The sequence below is a fragment of the Talpa occidentalis genome, unplaced genomic scaffold (assembly GCF_014898055.3).
Source record: "Talpa occidentalis isolate TD23 unplaced genomic scaffold, MPIMG_talOcc4v2.1 talOcc4.10, whole genome shotgun sequence".
In the NCBI taxonomy this organism is placed as follows: Eukaryota; Metazoa; Chordata; class Mammalia; order Eulipotyphla; family Talpidae; genus Talpa; species Talpa occidentalis.
The window spans coordinates 6,225,510-6,249,375 of NW_023600993.1; the positions used below are offsets into that span (position 1 = coordinate 6,225,510).

Here is a 23,866-nt window from a genome sequence, read left to right on the forward strand (position 1 = left end):
CATGAACACCTGTCTGGCAGGGTTATTGCAAAGGAAAATGATAAAACTTATGAAAAGCACAAGCAAGCGGTAGGGATTGAACTCGTGTTATAATGTTTCCCCTCAAATTCAGGGTTCTTCCCAGTACCCCACAGGGCCTCTTACTCACTGGACTTCATCAGAGAGGATGGTATATGTGAATGTTAGGGTGGATAAGATACTGTCATTTCATTTGAGCCTCCTGCCAATGCTTGCAATGTGAGTGATATCCTCTTTTTCCAGAAGAGGAAATCCAACTCTTTAGAGGATGAATGATCTCCCAGGGCCACCCAGCTGATAAGCAGGAGGGTTGGGAAAGGGTTGGGATGTGGGCCCAGATCTGACCACCCCAGAGGCCACACCTTTCCCCCGAAACCACAAATCACTTTCTGAGTTGATAATTAAGCTTCTAACAGCAATAAGCCAAGAAAGAGTATATATTTCCTTTGGATGAGTTAATATTACATGAAAATATCATTTAGAAACTGGAAAAAGGGAATGCTTTCTCTTCTGACTTGTGAAAGGTCAGAAAGGAAGAGAAACTGAGAAGAGTGTTAGCTACATAATCATATGCACAAATGTGATCATGTGTAAAATAAACACGTTGTTTAAGTTCATGTGCCAACCTGATGGAAGCAACCTTAGCACATATTTTTTAAATAACTGAGTTTTACATTTATGAGTTAAATATTTTAAAAAATTCTCATTCTTGTATTGAAAAAATTTCTCCTGCTTTTTTTGTCTTGAGTAAAAATATCTAGAAAACATATGTTTGTTGTTTCTAGTTAAATAAAACCACTGACATCTCCACATTTGTGCTAGCTGTAACCAGCACAAATAAAAATAGTGAAATTATTATCCCAAGCCCCTCCCTGACCCAATAAATTGGAAATGATCATCTTGTGAATTCAGTTATCTGTTTCGAAGTAGCTTCATATTTTAGAACAGCTCCAGAACGTGGAGAGAGAAAAAATTGCAGCATCTGGTCCTTCCAAAAAGGAAAGCTTAACATTATCTTTAAGTTAGGAAGATGTACAATAAGCCTATGGTAAACTGTATTCACCAAAGAAAAAAACGGAATGGTATTGTATGGGGAATATAACCAAAATGAAAATGCATACATTGTGCAAAGATGAAAAAAGATGTAAGAATTATATAAAATATTTAAATAAAAAAAAGGAAAAAAATGGAATGGAATCCTTCAATGGGGTCTAAATTAGTTTAAATCACAATGTAAATGTGTTTGAGAAATTCAATACAATTGAATTAAGAGTTAGATTGGAACCCAATTCATCATTTGATAATAATCTGTTTTTTTGTTGTTGTTTTTTTAATTTTTAAGGTGATCTGTATTTTTTTTTTTTTTTTAAAGATTTATGTATTTAGCGCTGGGTACAGTCAGAAGTGCGGGAGGGTGAGAGGATTCACCAGAGCCAGAGCGGGGAGCAGAGCAGGCAGAAGGACCGAAGTACACTGCTGAGGGGAGCAGCGGGCGGCAGGAGAGGTCTGCGCGCCATGTGGGACCCTCCTCCGGTGGCCCGGGAGCAGCTGAAGATCGAACTGGTGCTACAGAGGCTGCGGGCAGCTTCACAACCCAGCGCTCAACCGCTGCGCCACCAGGGAGGCCCGATAATAATCTGGTTTTCAATATAAATGAAAGGTAATCAGCCAGCAAGCAATAAGGGGTCAAACCTCAAATCTTACAGGACCAGGTCTGTGATGTAAACCAGAGGTTGAAAAGCTGAGTTTTCCTTTCCTGCAAATTGAGGGTAATACAGTCCATAGCCCATGGCACTCCTATGAGCCTTACATCAGATGATGCTGTGCAAAGCATGCAGGGGCATGTTTATGGTAGTTACAACTCCGGGCAAATAGTAGCCCTGTTACTGAGTGAGCAGTGCGCTGACTGAGCAGTGACTGGCTTTGAATGGCATTGCCAAGTCCTAGCAAGCTGCACTTTCTTTCACGTGCCCTTGACACACCCACCATCTTCTCCCCCACCTGTGACGAAGCTAAGAATCCAGGGAATGAAATAGCATAGCAGCTTCTAAAAGAGGGAAGTAAAACAAGATGGAATGCTCTTGTGTCTTCATTTTTATCAGCAAAATTTTGTGAGCTTTTACTGTATGCAAGTCGTGGTTGACTGGAGAGATGAGTATAGTTCTTACCAGTCATCCAACGAAGAGAGAAATAGCCTTGTCCCACTTCAAAAAGACACTAGTATGTGGACTGTCTGAAATGCCCGTGACATGTGGCCAAGGAGATAGGACAGGAGCCACACGTTTTTTAAAACTGTCTAGGAGTAAAAAGAAACAGGTGAACTTGGTGCTCAGATTAGCATGAACAACATAGTTAGCCAATGGAGCCCAGATATTACCATTTTGGCACGCAAACATTTCAAACGGTTGAGACATGTTGGCTCCCCACTCACGCTGAGTGTGCACTGTGGGTCAGCTGTGACTATGCTCTGTGGGTCCTCTCTTGGGGAGCCAGACTGGTGGTCGACTCTGTTCTCTCTAGAACATTGTCAGTTGCGTGTCAGAAGGAAAATGGGAATGGTAAGCTCTGGGCTGGCTCTTAAAGTTTCTGCTCATGTCCCTCCCATCCTTATATTATTCACCAAAACAAGTCACAAGGCTGAACCTGAATTCCATGGGGGTAAGAAAATCTCCCACAGAATGGGGCACCCGAGGGAGGGGAAAATCAATTATTCGGGGAACATGAACACAATGCTTCCTTGCCATCCCCCTACATGCCTGGACACCCAGTTCTCCAGGTTTTCCTCTGACCTCTCCATCATGGCTGATGCTTCCACATTGGGATCCACAGCCCTGACCTTGGCTCTCTTCTCTTCATGCTTAGCAGAGTCCCTGGAGCAATCTTGTCTAGTTAGATGGCATCTTTAACGCCACTTACTACCTTCCAACTCTTCCTACAGTTACATTTCCAGCTCCAGACCTGTGTAGCCTACTGTCTACTGAACATCCCCCACAGACATCCCAAACTCAGCCAAGTCCAGACTTGAATGTGTCACCATCCTTATGCTACCCGAAAATCTGCTCCTTCTCCAGATTCTCCAACTGCAGAAACAGGACGCCATTCTCTCTGCTGCCTCAGCCAGAATCCTGAGACCACCTTCTCCAGCCTCCCAGTTGTACTAAACCGCTTCCGTATGTCCGTTTCGGTCCATTCTCAATGGTTCTGCTCTAGACCTCTCAACTGGATGATCAGTCTCGCCCTCCTAATCCATTCTCCATGTTGCAGCCATGATGACTGTATAAAATGCAAATCTGGTTTTGCCACTCTCCAGCTCAAAACCCGTCATTGGCTCCCCATTGCTGTGGGGATAATGCTTAATACACTAATGGACCTTATAAGACCATTCATTATCCAGCTTAGTCATTTTTCCACCCTCACTTCTGTACAACATCAGCCTGGTATTTTATTCATCTTGAGCTAATTTTACTTTGTGGTCTATTTATTCAGGGCTTTTCAACAAGTTCTTCCATATGTCTGAGATACTCTTCTCTGGTTAACTCCCACTTGTTCTTAAAGTAACAAGCTGGACATCTACTTGCTGTTTCCTTCCAGACTGGGCAGGTACTACGTCACGGAAAGACAGTTTAGCTAAGAGGTGAAGAGGGCAGGCTCTCCAACCTGACAGCCCAGTTTTGGGTCCTGGCTGTCATCTACCAGCTGTAAAATTGTGTAAGAGGTATTGTTGCTCTGTGCCCGTTTCCTTAGGCATAGAATAGGGACTATTTCATAAAGCTATTTCATAAAGCTGTGGTTGGGATTAAATGAGTAGGTATAGAAAGTACTTAGAATAGTGCCTGACACACCATAATGGCTCAACCAATATTTGTCATTACTTTTATAACACTGTACAACTACCCCTATAATTGAGCATTTGTGAGAATTGTAATTCCAAATTTACTTACCTGACTACTTTTCTGCATTGTAAGATCCTTGGAGTTGGGACAAGGTCTTGCTCCTTACTGGTGCTCCTGTTCCTGGCATACTGTAAGCATTTATCAAATGCTTATTAAATGACTAAATCAATGAATGAACTTCTCTCTCTCTGATACTGATTACTTCTCATCTTGTATCACATGAGGGTAAATTTGTCCTCCCAACTTTATAAGCTCACTGCAGGCAGGGTGACAAGTACAGTCCTCTTGGCACATCCTGACTCAATGTTGCTTAGCAACATGTTATTCTTGGGAGATATTGAGTTCACACCGGTTGAATGAAATTCTGCGAATAGCCTTTAGACTTTTCCTACATTTTCACTTGTCTCAACCTCTAATGTGCTCAACATCACCCATTGTAACCTGGAGTTCCAGGGAATGACTTCTTAGCCCAATTATTACAATAGGTTAGTTATATCAGAAGGGGTCGAGGACAATGAAACTCAAGTCGACAGCTGGGTGTTACATTTAGGTGAGGTAGGTGTTCTGTAATTTTTTTTTTAATATGCATACAAGAACTGGGGTGCAGGCCAGAGGTGTGTGTGTTGGGGGGAGAGGATTCACCAGAGACAGGGTGGGGAACAGAACAGGCAGATTGACTGAAATATACTGCTGAGGGGAGCAGTGGGTGAGTCAGGAGAGGTCTGCTGCGCCATGTGGGTCACCTCCCTGGCCGGGGATCGAACTCACGCTGCAGTAGATACAGATTGCTTCATAGGGCTGACGCTTAATCCCTTGCGCCACCAGGCAGAATACCAAGTCCAGAGCATTTGTCCTTCCTGGTTTCATAAATGTTACTGAAGCCCTAGGCACTGTTAAAATTTATTCCTATGCTGGGTTACCTACCCAGCTGGCTGAAGAGAAAGGGTAATTAAGTAGGATGCAAGAGATGCAGGTTTCATCATTTATTTATTTATTTAACATTTTAAAAGGACAGTTTTATTAGGAAAAGGAGAAAAAAAGAGAGGCACCTGCATAGATACAGGCAGGCAGAAGAGCTGCCAAGACATGCAGATTTTAGTCCAGGTTGTCAACAGTATATGTGATCTTGGAAGTCACCACCTGTCTGGGATTACTCCTCATTCTGTTTGAAAGGTGAGGAGGTTTAGTCTCTGAGTTTGCCATCAGTGCTGACATGTCACGCATCATCTCTGCAGAAGTAGTTCATTCTAGGAAGCAGTTTTTTTTTTATCGCTGCACTTGATAGCAGAAATAGAAATGGTGTTGAAGAAAGCACACCAGGGGTCTAACCCTATGGCCAGTGATGGCTGAAACTCATTATGAGAGATCATCTGCATAAACCTGGAAAGAATTACCCACAGCTTGCATCAAGGCCCAATGTCGAATGTGAAACTGAAGCATGAGCAGACTGAGAACCGAATTCAAACCCCAGCTGTACTAGCTATGGCGGCTGTGGCCAGTCATTTAACCTCTGTATCCCTGAGTTTCACTGGTTAAGGAAACAAGAAAGGGGAGAAGGGAGATCATCTCTGCATTGTAGGGTAAGGATTAAATGAAGCAGTTTTCATAACCTAACTCGTGTTTACAGGCCTCCAGCAAATGTTACTTCCCCTATCCTTTCTAATCCTTCACTAGTGAGAAGTGCTTTGAAGATGTGGGCCTGTGCCTATGGAATCAGGGGAGTGGGCCTTCCCCGGGTAAGACCAGAGCAGGAAAGACCAGCGCAGGAATGTTCTTCCATGAAGCACACAGGTCAGCGAACATCTTCTCAAACAGGGCATCACCGATTCAGCCCCGAGCTTCTTACTGGTCACTGAGGATGCTTTGGTGGCTGAGGTGACCACCAGCTTTGGGGGACCTGGGAGGCAGTGCTCACTGGCCACAAAGTACCTCCAAGAGTGAGAACCCATGATTCAGCTGGAGCTAACACGGCCATGGAGACCCCTCAGCCCCTAGGGAGCTATAGGACCACGTCTTGAGTTCTAAGAAGCTCTGCTCTCGGGTCGGGTATCAGCTTCATCGGTGCTAGCTTGACGGAAGCCGGTGGGCAGAGGCAGCCAATGTGTTGGGCTGTTTTGTTTGTGGTCTTGATCACATTTTCTTGCCCCCCCCACCAAGAAGCCTGCTCCTCTGGGAGCCCAGTGAGCCACCCCACCGTCCACCCCATCAGTGACACCCGATGCCTTCTGGCTGATTTGTGGCAGAGATGACCTGGGACCGGATCATGAGCTTTTGGTCAGAAATTCAAAGCCTTCTCCAAGGTCACTTGGCTAATTAAGGAAAATGTTTAGAAGCCACAGCTCTCTATTCGTAGGGAAGCGCCCTGGGAATCAAGCTTTTCATGAGACGATTGTAAATTCTGAAACAGCGTTTCAAGGAATTCTGGCCAGAAATCAGGGAGATTTCTTTATTTAGTCAACTGGTTATTTTTATAGGGCAGTAAATAAAAGATTCTCCAAGACATGTCAAAGGAAATAATATCAACAATAACAGCTACCACTGACTGAAACCAGACAGGGGCTTGCTGCAGGCTGTGGGAACGATCTCCAAGAGCACTTCTGACAGGAAACCTCTGTCTCCCCAAATCTGGAAGGGGAGCGCAAAGCTGGTGCCAGTGGTCTCAGGCTCTGAGGGCAGCGGCCTTGGTATGTATGATGCCAAATTGGTGAAGAGCACAGAGAAAAGATGGAGACCCTGGGTCCTTGATGGTTCTGTCAACCTGCTGAATCCAACCAGTTCAGAGACCAACCACACTGCGAACTCCAGGGTTATGCAAGCTAACGGGTGATTTGTTGAAGGCATTGTGGGGTTCCTGTTATGCTACACCACTCACCATTGCAACAAGGAAAGCCTGGGCCAGCGGTCTACCCCAGGCTCCTCACCCCATGTCACTGTGCTGCATACTTTCATGGAGAACAAAGAGAAACATAAAAGCCTGGATCCCGGAAAGCACTGACAGGACACGTGTGAGCTGTCCCTGGGAAAAACCCTTCCCCTGCAGCCGCCCCAGGGCTGCATGTCCACAGTGGGTGACGACTGACAGTTGGTCTAGACTCTGCTGGACCAAGAAATGCAGGGCACAGCTAACCTCTGTGAGAACAGGGCCCGGGTGGTTCTGTATGTGAGGAGGGGTTCTTCTCCTCTGATGTGTCCTCCAAGGTCTCTGGGTCCCATCTGGACAGACATCTGACGAATACATTTTAAAAATAAAGTATTCTTCGAACCAGGGCATCTTCAAATTGAAGCAATGGGCCAAAGTAACAAATGCTGTTCTGTCAAAAAGGGTCACTTTATTCATGGACACACTTGTATATAAAAGCAGGAAAAATTACTATGTTTTCCACAGCCATCCTCTCCACATTTTAAGTAGTTTTCGCGAACTATAAACCACTGATTTTCTCAGGCCTAAAAGAGAAATGATGAGATGGTAAGAAAATTGAGGCAGACAGCATAGACACTCAGCCAGAGCTTCTCTGAGATTCTGACCCTTTGGGTCAGACACTGTCTTTGGAGCAAAGTAGGGGTGAGTTGATCTGACTGTTGGGGCCTAGAGACCCCAGGAGCCAGAGGCTAAAGGTCACGTGGTCAATGTGGGGGAAAGACTGATGCAGCCGGCTGTGGAGACAGTGAGGGTCAGCGGCAGAACTGAAGCTTCCGAGTTGAGAGCACGTTAGCAGTCTGTGAGTCTAGAAATGCTTTTTTAAAAAGGAGGAAGGAAGGACAGAGACCAGGCCATATTGAAGCGAGTGTCCCTGGTCCCTTTCTCACTCCCCAAGCCTGCGTCCCAGCCCCAGCTCACTGCTGCTGCAGCGCAGGCCACGCCACCAACCTGCCTAGAGTGGATGCTTCCCACACCCTCCGCCCTGGACAGGCGCCCTCCTCAGACGCCTGGGCCAGTCCAAAGTTGCTCCTCCGGGTCTACAGCACCGCTGCTGCCCACAATGTGTGGGGCTAGTCTGTCTACTCAGGGTCCCTCTGCCGAGACTGGGAGAACTCTTTGAGGACAGGATCTTGAGGATCTTGTTCTGTTCACCCTGCTCCCCATCATCTACTACAGTACCTAGCCCGCAGTAGGTGCTCAGAAAACAGGCTTGAAAAGATGGAACACGTGTGCCTCATTCAGGTATCGATCTCCAAGCACCCTCATCTTAAGCGCTTACCAGGTACTAAATCACAAGTACCCCCCGGAACTGGAGAGGCTCATGGAAAGAAGTAAAATGGGGAAACAAACGGGATATTGTTTGCCTGTCAGATCTCACAGGGTGCTATCTGCAGATGGTATTATGGGCTTGACTTCCTCTGTGCTGAGGATGAGGTCATTTAGTTTGAATTTTAGCCTCTGCTCCCAGGAAATGGGAACAGAGGTACCCACAGTACACCGGGGCGAGCACTGCAGAGCAGGTAACAGGAGCGGCTCCAGAGGCTGCAGGCACTGGGGTCTGGGTGAAATACCCTGAAATACCTGGTGCTACGACAGGTGAGCTGCTCAGTCCACTTGGGAGCTGTGAAGGGGCTCTCTCAGGCAGTGGCAGGTAAAAGCCTGGGTACCAGCTAAATCATTAGCAAACACCGCCAGAAACTCCGGCCAGCCTTGTCTCCTGACAACGTGCAAACTGGCAGAGCCGAGTCAAGAGGCTCTGAGTCCTTCCCCTGCCTCCACCCCTTTTAATTTTCTCCCTGGAGCAACCACTCTGGTAAACCTCGCCCACTGGAGCATTGAGACTGGAAACTTATTACATAAGGCACTTTTTAAATTCTAGCTAGAACCAATCAAGAGCCCAGCAGCACCCAGGGAGCTGCAGACAATAAGGTTAGCACAGCAGCCCCTTGGGCACTGAGTCACAGTTGAGATGTGCCAGCCTGCCAGGGCCCAGCTCAACCTCAAAAACCTTACTCCAGGACCCCGGGCCCTTAAGCACTCAGGGTCACACACAAAGCACATGACATCTCACAGCCACCCTTTGCTGCTCGGGGATAGCACCTCTCTTGATGGCAACAGTCTCCTCCGGTCTGCAGTCAGAGGGCCTCAGCCAGCCTGGGCAGGGATCGGGGGAAAGAGCACTGGCGTGGGAGTCAAGGCTCCGAGGCTCGAGTCTCAGGCAGGCCACAACTTTTTGAGACACCCTCTTGGGCCTCCATTTCCTCATCTCCAGAATGGCTGGTGGTTCATGAGCAGCGTCTCCCACCCCAGCACAGACCCGAGGTTTCAGTGGGGTTTTAACAGGCAGCCATGATGCCAAAGCGAAGACCCAACAGATTAGAGTCCTTTTGCCTTAATATTCTAATTGCAGCAAAGGTGGAGAACACAACACCTTGCTGGGAGGTCACAACACACTGCTCACCATAGAAGACAAAACCAAAGGGTGGATGAGATAAAGAGAAACGAAGCCCTTCCTCTCACCCGACAGCAGGGAGGAGCGCAGGGGCAGCCCCCGGGGAGAACCTCATCATTACACATATCCGACAGAGACCTGTGTCCAGACAGGACATGAGGTGAGCAGAGCTGTGAGCAGGGGTGTGAGGTGTCAACTTGCCCATAAGTGCATACTCCAGATCTTGAGAAGAAAAAAAGCAGGAAGCCCCAATTATAGTTAATCTATGAATAAAAATGCAACTTATTTTAAGAACTTTAAGGTTTAACTAAGTACATCACCAGAAAAAGGTTTAATGTTATCAAGTGCTTGTCTTTAAATACACCTACGTAGGTGCCAACGAGTGGAAGAAAATTTTGGTTCTGCGAAACCAGAGGCAGAGGCTAATCAAGCCAGTCTGTCATGTTCCAGGAAAGGCTGGTAAAGATCAGTGAGGCCAGAACCCTTTTTAGGAACAAGACTAAACCTGTCTCGTTAATTCAGTTGAAGCTTTTGAAGCTCGAGAGGTAAACAGACCTCTGGCCCTGAATTATTTTTGACTGACCGGAAAAGCCAGGTGGGGAAAATGTGGCAAGATTAAAAAAATTGAATTCGTCCTCCTCCCACAAGCATGGCTTCCTGAACCAGAAACCCAGGAGTGACTCTGACACTCTTTCATTTCGCATAACTTCCCAATCACCCAGCCTGGCTAGTGCCTTTGAAAGAGGGCTTGCATCTCCGACACTATGTGTGCTGCAAGGACCCAGCTCAGGCACCACCGCGCCCCATCTGGCGGCTATGGCCTTCAGTCTTCCTGCAACCCTGCAGTGCTGCCCTCAGCCCTCCAAGTCAACTCTGAATTCCTTTCTTGATGCTAAGGACCTTGGGCAAGTTGAATGTGAAGGTGCCCGGGCCATGGTCTTCCTCACCCATGACTATCAGGAAGCCAGAGCGGAAGGAAGTGAACACAGAACTGGAAAGGGCTCATCCCTTGGGCCACTTCTGTGTCCTCATCACAGGTGGCAGATGCTCCTCAGGACGTCCACCACCCAGTGTGCATCTGGACAAGGAAGGGCAAGCAGCAGCGCCTGGGATCGTGTGCCCAGGACACCTCCACCAGGGCTGTAGTCTGAGGGGTGCCACCCACTGCCCTCTGCTGGCAAGTGGCAAGAAGATGAAGGGTCATTTCAGGTTAAGGATCACAAGAGCAGATCATGACAGATTTTAAAAAATTCAAATTTATGAAAGAATTGTCCCCATGTAACTTCATCCAGCTTTACCCACATATTAACTCCTGGCCCGGCTGTGCTCCACTGCTTACTTCCCTCACCACATTTATTGCTAATCTCAGGCAGCCTGCCATTCCCTCTGTAAATATATATCTCAGTGTATATTTCTAAACAAAAAGGAATTAAAAGAAAAAACCCACAACATCACCACTGTTGCAACTAAATAAAACCAACAATAATTATAATAATACCTACAGCACAGGAAGCGAAATAGCAAAACCCAGAGCATCCAGCCGCAGCCGAGGACGGCCGCGAGGGAGCTGCCGCCACGGACAGTACACACGAACGGTCCAAACCATCCATCCAAACAAAGTGCCTCCTTTTTGCAGCCCAGGCCAGCGGCAACACAGACTAAGCATCTGTCTTAAGTGGAAATGCAAAGCCACGCACCCCCGGGTAGAAGGCCTTTAGCTGAGTAGACACAGCACCATGTGCTACTGACTCTTAGGGTGTCTGGCTGTGTCTTCAGATTCAGGAGGACAACACGGTGTCTGTGGGGCCAAACCCTCAGCACTGCGTCTAGGCCTCTGGGGTGAGACGCTAAGAGTGGTGCTGTGCCAGCTCCCTATAATCTCAGCCAGGTTGGAGGAGCATCCTGTTTTTCAGGTACCTCTGTGCCATTCATGCCCCAGCAGTGCAAGTCTCTATTACAGCGCTGTCTACCCTTCTGGATTCTGAACTTCTTACAGGCAGGAAGGATGGCACCCTAGCTGGCCACATAAAGACTGAACTAGAAAAGGCAATCATCTGATGATGCCAAGTGCTGGAAATAATGGGGAGAAACAAGTGAGAACTCTGCTCGTGGGACTATAAACTGATGAAAGCACTGTGGAGGGTAATTTAGCAATATGGGACATAAAGACGTGTTCAATGCTTATTAAGTCTATAAAATAAGAGCAGCATGTTTTAAAAGAAAGTAAAATGAAAGGACAAAGAGAGTCAAAGGAGGAGATAAAAAAAAAGTTGGAGGCAAAAGAAAACTGAAGGACCATTCTTAGAGATCCAGACATCTAAAATCTGGACAAAAGGAGTCCAGTGAGAGGAGAGAGAAAACAAGGGAGGAAAGTAAAGAAAGAAGAAAAATGCCTTAGACTCTTATTGCCTGAGCTCCTGGACTGCCAGGGTGAGGATGCCCAGATAAAGACAAGGACAGGTCACATCACTGAGAGAGCTCAGAGCCCAGGGAAAGTGGAGGGGCTTCCAGACAGAACATACACACGGTTAAGACTAGCATGATTTTGGACTTAGCAACCCTGGCCGTAAGATCATCTCAGCAACGATATCAAGTCTCAGGAGAAATGGTTTCTCATCTATGTCCAGCCTCAGTCTCCACTACGTATGAGGGGAGACTAAAGACATTTTCAGGCACACCTGGTACCAAATTTGCTCCCATGCACCCCTTCTCAGGAAACTACTGGAAATCAGCACGTGTACTATGAGAGCAAGAGACATGTGGTACAGAGACAAGACGGAGGCTCCCTCCAGCCCCACCCCCCAGGGGAGACAGGTGCTGACAATCCATAGAAAAAGCTGGCTTTGGCAGGGGAAGGAAGGAACACATGAACACATCACACAGTGTCCACTCTGGAGACCGACTTGACCAAAGCCACAACCCACATGGGGGGACCAGGGGCCAGGAGGGGCGTGGGAGGGTGGGTGAAGGGGCAGAGCGCTAATCCGCTCCAGTGGAGTCAGCAGGGGATGGCTACATCTGCAGGGATGCAGCGATGGGAGTGCCATTAGAGAACTGGAGCTGAAAACGAAACGGCCAAAGAGAAGTGACTCGGAGGAGGGCATGAGGTGGGAAAGGGTGAGGTCCTGATGTTTTCTCAATGACATGCACGTTTCACTATCGGAAATATAAAAATTAGAGGGGAAAACCCGGACTTGGGAGTTATTCAGGAATCCTGGAGGGGCAGATGCCTTCCCACAGCACCTCCTGTGGCCTTTCTCAGGTGCCAAATTCCAGGGCTGTGCCCTGGGAGGTACGTTACTGCACGTCCCAGCTCACAACCACCCAGGTCCACATTTCAGAAGGAACTTCAGGACACAGAACCTGACAAGTGCGCCGGGCCACTCAATCCACAGGCAGCAAGCAGGGTTCTCTGAAGCACTTACCAGCTGTGAAAATGCCTTTGGTGCTCTGTCTCACGCTTGATGGTCTCACGATCGCTGTGAGTCCTATGAGGAGAATCGACCAGGATGTTAGTCACCTGAACACTTTCAATGCCTGAAACAAGGTATTTGTTTTTTTTTTTTTTAAAAGATTTATTTATTTATTTATTTATTTATACAAGCACTGGGTAGAGTCAGAAGCGCAGGAGGGTGAGAGAATTCACCAGAGCCAGAGCAGGGAGCAGAACAAGCAGACGGACGAAGTACACTGCTGTGGGGAGCAGCGGGCGCGGCAGGAGAGGTCTGTCCACCATGTGGGACCCTCGCTGGCAGCCAGGGATCGAACCGGCACTGCAGAGGCTGCGGGCAGCTTTGCAGCCCAGCGCTCAACCGCTGCCACCAGGGCCACGGGGGAGGCCCCTGAAACAAGATATTCTTTCCAGTTACTCAATAAAACCAGCAAATCTAACTCTGTCCTGCTGTCAGAGTGACAACGAAAAAGGTGTCATGATCCAAGGCCGGGAGAGGACTGCCGTTATGTGAGTGATGAGCACGGGCCAGTGACTCAGCCCTCCAGGCATGGTCACCTCACTTCAAAAGGGGCTGGGCCAGGTGACCCTCACAATCATGTTACAACTTCCAGTGGGCTTAAGGCAGATGTGGAAAAAGAAGAGTTTTCATTCTGAAAACACACAAGGAGGATTTCTCAGTGAGGAGCGCAGGTCAGCCCATCACAACCTTCAGAAAGGCAGCAGGGCTCACACAGGGCCCAAGACCCTGTTAAAATGAAAAACAATATATGCTTTGCCTCCACTTTCAGCTTCAGCACAGGTACCTGGTGACCGATACACTGCTCGATGCCCTGGGGCAGTTCCCTGGGCAAGCCAGGGCATGTAGAGCCAGCCAGTGCAGCTGACCCCAGCGGCCTGGGTCCTGGAGCAGCAGATGCACAGGACAAGGCCACAGCCCAGGACCCTCAGGGAGGTGGTGATTTTTAATTTCATAATTATTTCTTTACTGACTGAGTTCATCTATCACCGTTTCCACCACAGTGGAAATGCTCCCTGAAGATAAGGGTCCGATTTTCTGGCAAATGTTAGGGAGGCCTGGAAATGAAGTGCAGGCAGGGTCCGTGTCAGAGAGGACACCTGAGGTGGGGCCAGTGAGGACGGTGCTACTTTAGGACAGCTGTCTCTGGAGGCTATAAAATCCTCCAAAGGGCCACCTGCTTTTCCTTTCTTTCCACCTGCCACCTGCCTTTGACCACCATGAAGAACAGACACTTCTTTGAAATAACTTCCAGAAGTTATGCTCCTGGGACCAAGAGAAACACCGCTTCCCCGAGTGTGACTTCATGCCCAGAATCTGAAAACAGCAGTATTTCTCAACACTCCACTCCAAGTAAGTGGACGTTGAGATGTGGAGACGCCCCAGAGCGCTAGCATCTTCTCCCATGTCACTGGTGACGTCCAGGTCACCAACTCACCTAGTCGCACCACCTCTCCACACTCAGGATCATGAGCGACTTGCAACAGAGTTTCCTCCACATCTCTGTTTTTCCCAGGAGAGTGCATAATATGATTGATCTCTTGCTGTAAGGATCTGGGCAACGACATCAGCTGAGTAAACTGTCCTTCTGGGCTTTTATCTATCTAAGGGGAAAAGAAAACATCTTTGGAAGTGTGTGCAGAAAGTGCTCTGAACTCTACAAATCACCTGTGCCTGTGAACCCAGCCCCAGAGCAGGCAGCGAGTTGAAGTGGCTGCTCCCTGACACTGCACGCCGAAGGACTCGGGGCTCGAAGTCCCTGAAGAAAAGTCAATTTGCTTCTTAGAACATCTCATTTCCACACAAGAAAAGAATAGATGCCCCTTAAGGATCAATTTCTGACTCTCAGTTTTTAAATTTCTGTCTCCAATCCAGCAGCAAAAGGAAGCGAGGCTGCTTGGAATATTCGCAGAAGCCACAGCCAGCCCTGCGCTCCAGTCCCCCCACTCACACAGCAGGATTGCATGGCCAGGCAGAGGGCGGCTCTAACTGTCCTGCCTTCAGGACTTTTACATACCACACAGCAGTCTGTCAGTTGAAAGAATAAGCTGATGACAAATTCTAACCGTATTCACCTTAAATCCCCTGGCATGTGGTAGGCCCTCAAAAGATGAATGAATAGCTGCATCAATAAAACTTGTTATTTCTTAAATAGGTATATGATACACCAGGGGTTTCTGTTCCTAACTTATTCTAAAAGACATCAAGATGAAAGACAAGTACAGAAATAAAACATATTTGAAAGAATCCAGTAGACGTGGAAGCCTCTGAATCCAAAGGTAACCATGAGACTCAAATGGCAAGAAAGATTCCATGGTCAAGAGACCCCCCTCCCACGGGAGCCCCTTCGTGCTGGTGTCCTGTGTGACCTGTGAGCATTATTCCAAATAAACGGAAGAATATACTTACATGCAAAGCTTACTTTCTACAACATAAATGCACCACACTAGTCATACTGCCTCACTTTTCTCCTTAAGAAAGCCCTGGCCTCGGAAACAACAAACAGGCACCCTCATTTTACTGTGCTCTCAGAGATGGCGCTGGCTTTGTTGTGTTTTACAAGATGAAGGTGTGTGGCAGCCGTGGGTCCACTAAGTCCACCAGCATCGCCTTTTGCCCACCAGCACATGTTCATTCTGTGTCTCTGCACCACCTTTAACTGCGGTATGCATGTTTTTTCAGTTCCCCAACAGGATGCCACTGCACACTCCACAGACTACAGCAGAGCGGAGATGTAACTCTTGCATGCATGTGGTAGGCTCGCTGTAGGGCCACAAGGGCCTGTGGGTGCAGGCAGGAGCCCAGCCCGCGCCTCACGGGTGTGCCTGCCAGTCGCATCCACGCGCAGCTCACCTCCAGTCTGCCTTGCTGGGCTTTATACACCACCTGGGGGTTCTCGTGCAGTATGGCACTGTAGAGCTCACGGAAGTGCGCAATGTTGGGCTTCACGATGTTTGACACTTTGGTCCTGTCCTCTCCAACCACCATCCGAAAGTCACCTGGTTAAAACAAACAGAGTAACAAAGACACTGTTGAGAACCCACAATCTCAGCTATGAACGTCCGCCCCACATCTGTCCTGAGCTTGTTCAACCTGGCAGGACCCTTGTTTAAAACATGTTTTTTTCCCTTCTTGAGAAAACCGGGAACATGTCACTCAAGGAAAGCGGGCCCTTGTTTGGGAAAGAGACAGAGACATTGGAAAGCCCCTGTGCCGGGTAACACACAGCCCCCCAAGTGCAAAGGTGTCTCCACTGAGACACTAATCTGTTTTCATTTTTTCCAGTGTGGAAGCTTCTATGTCACAAATGTCCATCCTGTGCGTGGAACCTGCCTGTGGTCCCTTCTGGAGACGGAACAAGAGCGGTGGGGCCCTGCCTAGTGTGCTCATGGGAGGGTTTCTGAGGGTTTTTATGAAGATAATCTTATTGTACCTAACAAGGGCAAGAGTACGAGTATTAAACATCCTGGCAAGAAGAGCATTACCTTTAAGATGAACTTGAAAGCAGATAGAATTTTTAAAATTGCAAGCGGTGAGAAATGAGGACATTCATGTTTGCCTGTGGGATGAATTAAGTTGCAAAATAAATCATTCTGAAAGACAAAGAGCAACTTTTGAAACAAATTTAAAGTGCCCTGCCTAAGCATTGGCAATCATCAGCACAATCACTGGGGAACACCTGGGAGAAGGCACACTGGGTTAACACTGTGAAGGGGCTTGTGCATGTGGGGGGCCTCCCAGGGCAGCTTGGGGAGAGCAGTGTGGCTGAAAGCTTTGGGGGACAGACAGAAAGCTGCTCAGGGGAGGAGTGAGGTGGCACAGGGGGGGCAGAGACCCCAGTTGCTGAGGAATTCCCTGGGACGACATGACAACATAATTTGATATCCAAACTAGGTCACTTTGAGGGTAAAGGGGGTATGATGATAATTAAACGAGAATAAACTGGTTTATAAACAAATATAACCTGGGTAAACTAGGTCATGTGGCCATCCTTGTCAGTTTTTTCCTCTGAAGGGGGGAAGCGATCATGGAAATTATCTGCCACCCAGATTTTCTACAGCAAACCATTGGCTTGTTGGGAAGAAAAGATACCCAACAGCATGTACTCCAGTGAGGAATAAAATACGCTACTGGGTTTTTAAGTTTCAAAGGATCAACTTGCTGCAATTTGGTGCTGCAATTTGAAAAAAACAGTTTCAAAGGATCAGCTTGCCACAGTTTGGCAAGCTTTAGAAAAAAGCTGGGCCCCCTCCCGCCCTTGTGAGACGAGGTCTGAGGTTCAGGGCAGTGAGTGAGCCCTGGTCATTACAAACTGCCCATATACGGAGGAACTCTGTCTCACTATCTCAAAGGGGAAGTTACACTTGGGATGACCAGTCAGGGTGTAGAGAAATTGGTCCTTTCACATAACACTGGTGACATGGTAAAGAGCTAAGGTCTTCCGGGAAGCAGTGAGGAAGAAACCCCCTCTCTGGAGAGCTGGCCCAAGGAAGCAAGCTCCACCAGAGGGAAGAGGAGATGGGTCCTGAGTGCTGGCCAGGGGTTCGCTGCGTCCCCACCTCTGATCACAGGGCTCCCCTCCTGGTAGATGCTCTCTGTCCCCACTCAGCATCGAGGCAGCACAGGCACAGAGAGGAAGCAGCTGCCGAGGCTTTCCCAGGAAGTACGTGAACGTGCAGGGGCCTACAGAATTTAGTGAAGTGTAAGTCCTGAAGTCCTGTGGATGCTGCTGATGTCCAGCAACAGACGACTGCGCAAACTGACAGTACACAAGGCCCAACGGGAAGCAGGCCCACCACCAGACATCACAGTGACCACACATAGTCAGACGGGAAATGAGGATGTAATGACGTTCAGTTAAGAAAAGTACAAGAAAACAACTTTTTAAAAAGAAAGAAAAAAACAGGAAAGACAAGGGAATACGTAAAAGGGAATATATAAAAATGGTTATTTTTGCTCTAATAAGTTACACATTTATTGTGGGTTTGTGTATGTGTGTGGTTGTATCTGTTACCAGTTTGGTCCTGGCAATATCTCATAAAGGTGTTAATTCCTCCCCGTTTTACAGATGAGGGGGTGGAGATGAGGGGGTGGAGGTGCATCAGTAACTTGCCCACCTGCCCTCAGTCTCAGGGTAAGTGACATTTTAACTGACTAGTTTTCCTATATCCTGTGATTTTCCTCTTCCCCTCACTTCTATCAAATTGGTATATTACTTCTAACATTTTAAAATAAATTCCCATGATGCAAAGACATGGTAAGTTGGCAAATGTGCATGGAGGGGCAGCTGGCTTCACTTTCAATTGTGTAAATCCTTTTGCTGTCATTTATAGTCTACACATGGATTCTAGTAGGGGATGAAATGTTCTCAAAATCTGAATCAACATGGTTGGCTTAAAGAGAAAGTGTAGCTGGTAATCACTGCTATGTTCTAAATATTTGTGTCCTTTCTTCTCTTTCTGTACATTCAACAAACAAAAAGTTCTTATATATTAGATAGTAACTTTTTGACCAAGTGACAATACATTTTACCAAAATGTAAATGCAAATTAATCCGAATCCTCCAGAGAACAAGTGCACGCCACGATTAAAGGACCTAGATGACTCCAGGGACTCTCTGGGAATGAGGACGGGGGAGCTTACGCAGCCCAGCATCCCCTGCTCTTCACGCCCTGCTGGGCACATCAACAAATGGCTGCTGAACTGAATTTCCCCAACTGCTGTGCAGCAGAACTAGCTCAGTCACAGGAACAGCAAGCAGGCAGGCTCATTACCTGTTTCCTCCGAAGAAAATGAACAAAATCATGGGCACAGCATGAACCAGCATCTGATCATAAGAATCAATTTTTCTTACCTCTCCAGATATGTTTACAACAAAACACAGGGATTGAGAAAAACTGACTGCTGACTTTTATTCTGTGCCTCCACTGGTGGTTTTAACTCTTGGCTGCTCAAGCCAGAGACTCGCTGGATACTACATTACATAATGGAGAACCAGAATGGTAATTTCTCTTTTGACTCTGACATGAGACAAACTCAGAGGCTTGCAAACCATCTGGCCTGCTCTGAGATTCAGGGATGCCACCAACTTTTAGGGACCTGATTATAAATGTAGGAATTTGAGGGGCTGCATGTACAGGGGGAAGGCCCTGGCTTTTAAATCTGGCAATGTCCCATGGGGTCTGGAGTAAAGTTACTTAAACTTTCTCAGTCCGTTTCCTCTGCAAAATGGCTATTAACATTCTGACCTCACAAGGTTGCTTGTAGATTGAAAGCTAAGATACCAGAGAATGCTTTGTAAAAGGTTCAGCAGATATTATGGTGTCATGATGTTTGTATGAAACAGGGATAGACAGGAGAGGAAGTTCTGAGTTTTTAATGTCTAACTCATTCTCCTCTAACTGCAATGCTGCTGTTATTTCAGTTCAACAAATATTTGGGTGCAGATCAAAGGAAACCATCAACAAAATGAAAAGGCAACCTCACAGAATGTAAGAATGTATTTATAAATCATGTATCTGATGAGGGGTTAATATTGACAAAATACAAAGAACTTGTATAACTCAAATTTTTTTTTTAAAAAAATCTGGTTTAAAATGGGCAGAGCAACTACATAGACATTTTACCAAAAAGACATCCAAATGGTCAGCATGTACATGAAAAGTGTGGCCCGCCGCTAATCATACAGGAAATCAAAATGAAAATGAGGAGCCACCACACACTTGTTGGGGTGGCTACTATCACAAAGACAGGAGGCTCCAAGTGGCAAAGAAAACCCTTATATTCTGTGGCCGGGATTGTAAATTGCTATAGCTACTATAAAGAAGAGCATGGAGGGGTCTCAAACAATTAAAAATAGAACTATCACAGGATCCAGCAGTTCCACTTCTGGGTATTTATACACAAGAAAGTAAATCACTATCTTGAAAAGATATCTGTGCCCCATGTTCATCGCACTATTACTTACAACTGCCAAGAGTTGTGGGAACATCCTAAATGCTTATACAGGGATGGATAAAGAAAACTTGGTGTCAATATATATATGTGTGTATATACAGGGAGTATTATCTAGCCATAAAAAGATGGAAGTCACACCAATTACGACAGCATGCTTGGAACCTGAGGAGGCTGTGAGCGGCAGTCCCTGACCACTGTGCCTACTGGTGATCCACAGACCTTTTCACAAACGTCCACTCAAGTCCTCTCTGTCCACTTCTAAATTGTTTCTGTCTTACTGCACACTGAGAATTCTTCATATAATCTAGACACAGTCCCTTATTGGATACACGATTTGTAAATATTTTTCCCATTTGTTGGATCTTTTCACTTCCTTGATTGTTTTCGGCACAAATTTTCATACAATCCCATTTATCTATTTTTTCTTTTGTTGCTTGTGCTTTGGTGTCTAAGAAACCAGGGACTAACCCTGAGTCACTCTTTGAAGAGATTCGTAGTTTTAGATCTTACATCCATAATTCATTCTGAGTTAATTTTGTGTATGGTGTGAGTTAGGAGCCTAATTTAATTTTTTTGCATGACTAAGGCAGTATTTCTAGAAGGTCGTCTTAATGTAGCATTCAAAACGCACCTCTAAAATATCTCCATGGCTGCAGAAAAGTGATGGTATTACACAAACATGTGGAGGAGCGTGAGATAATAATAAAGGCATGTGCATGGTGCTATAAATCTGAATCACTGTTTTCTTTTCCACACTTTAGAGCACACAAGGGCTGGGTAGAGGGAGGGTGAGGAGGCATCAGGTTTACATGCTGATTCAGGAAGGAGCCACTATCATAATCATGCCTACAGTCGTTCTTTATTTACTAGTACCTCACACATGCCAGGCACCAATTATAAGCACTACGGTGAGCAAAACAAGACACATATCCCTGCCTCTGCCTTCCAGGCGTGTAACAAAGGCCCAGGACAAACCCACAAACAAAAATACTACAGTTATTTCAGAGGGTGGAAGTGGAAAACACGAACAGAGAAAGACAATGGGGAGCGGGAGGGGAGCTATCTGGGGGAAGAGGGTCCCAGCTGAGAACCAGGGAGGACACCTGCCACGACAGACCCTTTGTACAACAGAGGAACTGAGAGCCGGGATCCCAGAACCAGATCTCAGTGTGGTGCTTACAACCCAGGACAAGCCACTTAACTTCTCTGGACTTCAGAGTGCTCAAATGTAAACAAAAGCAGTAATAGCAACCAGTTTACACGTTTCAGGGTTGAAATAGGTCCACACATGCAGAACACTCAGAATGACACCTGACACAGTAGATAATCCTTAAATGTTGGAGTCACTGCTTAGTACTGTCTCTCCAGGAGTGTTTAATTCTCAGAAATCACCAGTGACTGCAGAGCATGAGGCGATCCAGCGGAGGCTGCAGTGAAAGCTAGAGCTGAGTGGGCAGACATGTGGCACTCCTGTGATGGCCAGTCCCCAGATGCAGGTATCCAAGGGTGCTGCCTGCAGGGCTCAGGGTGTCTGGTCTGATGGTTGCAGGATAAGTGCTGGCAGCTCTCACCCAGGGGAAAAGTTTTCTCCCTGGCGTTTACCAGGATCCAGAAATGCGACATTTGCTCATACCACAGGGTGCTGGCACCCATATCTAATTTATTTCTCTAAGAATTATTCAACTGGCAACTTCCTCACTGCTTTGTCTTATTCCTAGAAGTAGCTCGTTTGTGTGCAGACAATCTGGCATTGAAAGAAACTCATTCTCTCTCTCTCCTGAAAGCCTGAACGTGTTTTCATTTCTTAAGGACCAATCATTTTTGTGAGTGCCAGCTACCAACGAGTTAAGATGCTGGGGGTTTTTACACATATGAACTTATTGTAAACCTCTTTTTGAGACAGTTTATTTCCATTTTACAGTTAAGAAAAATGGAGTTCAGGAAGGTTCAAGGCCCTCTGCAGAGTGGGCACGCTGTCTAGCCAGAGTCTTGTCCACTCTGTTGTCTGTTACATCAAGCTGCTTTGTTAATAAAAGTGGAAACGTGCCTGACAGAGTAACAGCTGATATTATTGAGCATTTACTACATGACAGGCAGTGCTACCTGCTTTTCACGTATGATTTAATTTAATCTAAATACAATCCTCCTTTAGAGATGAAACAATAGTCACAAGGAGATAAGAAAGTTAATGGAGAGGAAGCCGGGATTTGAACCCAGGCAGTCTGAAGCCAAAGTCCTGGATTTTTTTTTTTTTTTATAGAGGCATGTTTTTTATTTATTTATTTTATTTGTTTGTTTTGTTTATACATGCACTGGGCACAGTCAGAAGCACGGGAGGGTGAGAGAATTCACCAGAGCCAGAGCAGGGAGCAGAGCAGGCAGAATGACCGAAGCACACTGCCGAGGGGAGCAGCGGGCGGCAGGAGAGGTCTGCGCGCCATGTGGGATCCTCCTCCGGTGGCCGGGGAGCAGCCGGGGATTGAACCGGCGCCGCAGAGGCCGCGGGCAGCTTCGCAACCCAGCGCTCAACCGCTGCGCCACCGGGGAGGCCCCAAAGTCCTGGATATTAAGCACTTCCCTAGTGCTGTATTCAGTGAATACCTTTTTTAAAAAATTATTTTATTAAGTATTTTTAAAAATACAACACAGGATATTTGAGGAGTAAAGGGCTTAATGCTGATTATTCGCATGCGCTGTTCAAGTGCTTACTGGCTCGGATGCTCATCGTCACACTCCGCAAGAGCACTAAGCGCCCACTAGGAGCCACAGTGGGGTTCTAGAGCCGAGTGCCAGGAATGGTGGCCTCTGCCTGGATGGCGAGCCTCTGGGTCCTCGGCTGTGGGTGCTCAGTTCAGATGCCACCGCCTAGAGAAGACTTCCTTGGTGACTCTTTCTGCCCTATTCCAGGGCCACCATGTGCGAGCTTTTCAGCTGGCATGAAAACCCCACCAGAGCAGAGGCCTGCCTGATACATGCGTCCATTTCTTTGTCTGTTTTTCACATTTTATAAATGTTTTTACATTTTACATTTTATAAATGTAAAAACGAACAGGGCAGGGCAGGGGTCTGTTCCCTGTCATGTCACTGCTCACAGTTTCTTCAGTCACCCCAAGCTGCAGCCCTGGGCATGTCTCCATCACCCTGGGCAGGGGGCACGGGGTAGCTGCAGGGCGTGCCCTGGTGAGGATGATGGCATACTTGGTGAAGAGGCTGCAGAGAGGTCGGAGATGCAGGCACCACGGCACCCCGATGGTGAAGGATGCATCCTCGACCCAGGCATTCCTGAGGAAGGTGACCAGTCTTGTGGCCATCTTGGTCTTGGCAGCTGTGACCACACACGCCTCCTTCATTGCCTTTGTGTCCAGGCTAGAAGACTTTAGCAATGATTTCGTGAATAAAGAACACTTTCCTCTGTTCTCAGTCTCTCTCCCTCCTGCACATTGCTGGCAAAATAACTTCCACAGCAACCTTAGGCCATCTCAGTGCCCAGGACTCCTTGATGTGGCCAGGTCGTCAGCTGTCCTCTCTTCTGACTTGGCATCAAATAATTCACCCCGCCCCCCGCCTCCCCGATCTGGTCTAACCTCTTCTCCAAAACTCCAGAGAAGTGAAGTTACAAGTGTGGATGAAAATTTTAGCTCCACCGGCTACTGATCTATCAGGCTAGTGATCAGAGACAGGGCTTGTTTTCCCATCCATAAAACGGGGCGACAAGAGCACCCCAATCAAAGGGTTGTCATGAGGATAAAAGTAGTTATCCCACCAAAAGAAATGAGAGCTGCTGCCAGTGCGCAATAATAAATGTGATTTGCGCCGCCATGAGCCCTGGGCTAGGCACCTCCATCTACTCTTCTTCCCCAGACAAGCCCTGTGCTTTCATGTCCCCTGCTGTTTTTCAAGTCCCCCCGTGACTCATGATGATGGGTGTTTATTAACGTGAAGTTCCTTGGAGTAGAAATTTTATCTCCAATTCTTTATAAGGTGTGGGATATTTGATAAATATACAGGATCATTACCCAAAATAAGCCATTTTAATACTCTGTACTTACATAAGAAAGTTCAAGGTGACCCTTTAAAATTCACTTGGTTTTGCTTCTCTGTTTACTTAAATGCTGACTTCTAAGAATAAATGAAGGATCAGGACGCGTTCTCCTCC

At 47.0% G+C, this 23,866-nt stretch overlaps 1 protein-coding gene across 3 annotated transcripts in view; it reads right to left on the minus strand.

The window, feature by feature from the left end:
• Positions 1-4,885: 4,885 nt before the first annotated feature.
• Positions 4,886-23,866, minus strand: part of TAMM41 (TAM41 mitochondrial translocator assembly and maintenance homolog) — a 32,864-nt gene continuing 13,883 nt past the window's right edge. For all 3 annotated transcript variants that reach the window (XM_037522993.2, XM_037523003.2, XM_037523011.2), the window contains 4 exons: positions 15,607-15,752; positions 14,192-14,357; positions 12,709-12,771; positions 4,886-7,355 (listed from right to left, as the gene is read on the minus strand). In XM_037522993.2, the coding sequence (XP_037378890.1) occupies positions 7,282-7,355; positions 12,709-12,771; positions 14,192-14,357; positions 15,607-15,752 (449 nt within the window). In that variant the 3' untranslated portion in view covers positions 4,886-7,281. The remainder of the gene's footprint in view (positions 7,356-12,708; positions 12,772-14,191; positions 14,358-15,606; positions 15,753-23,866) is intronic.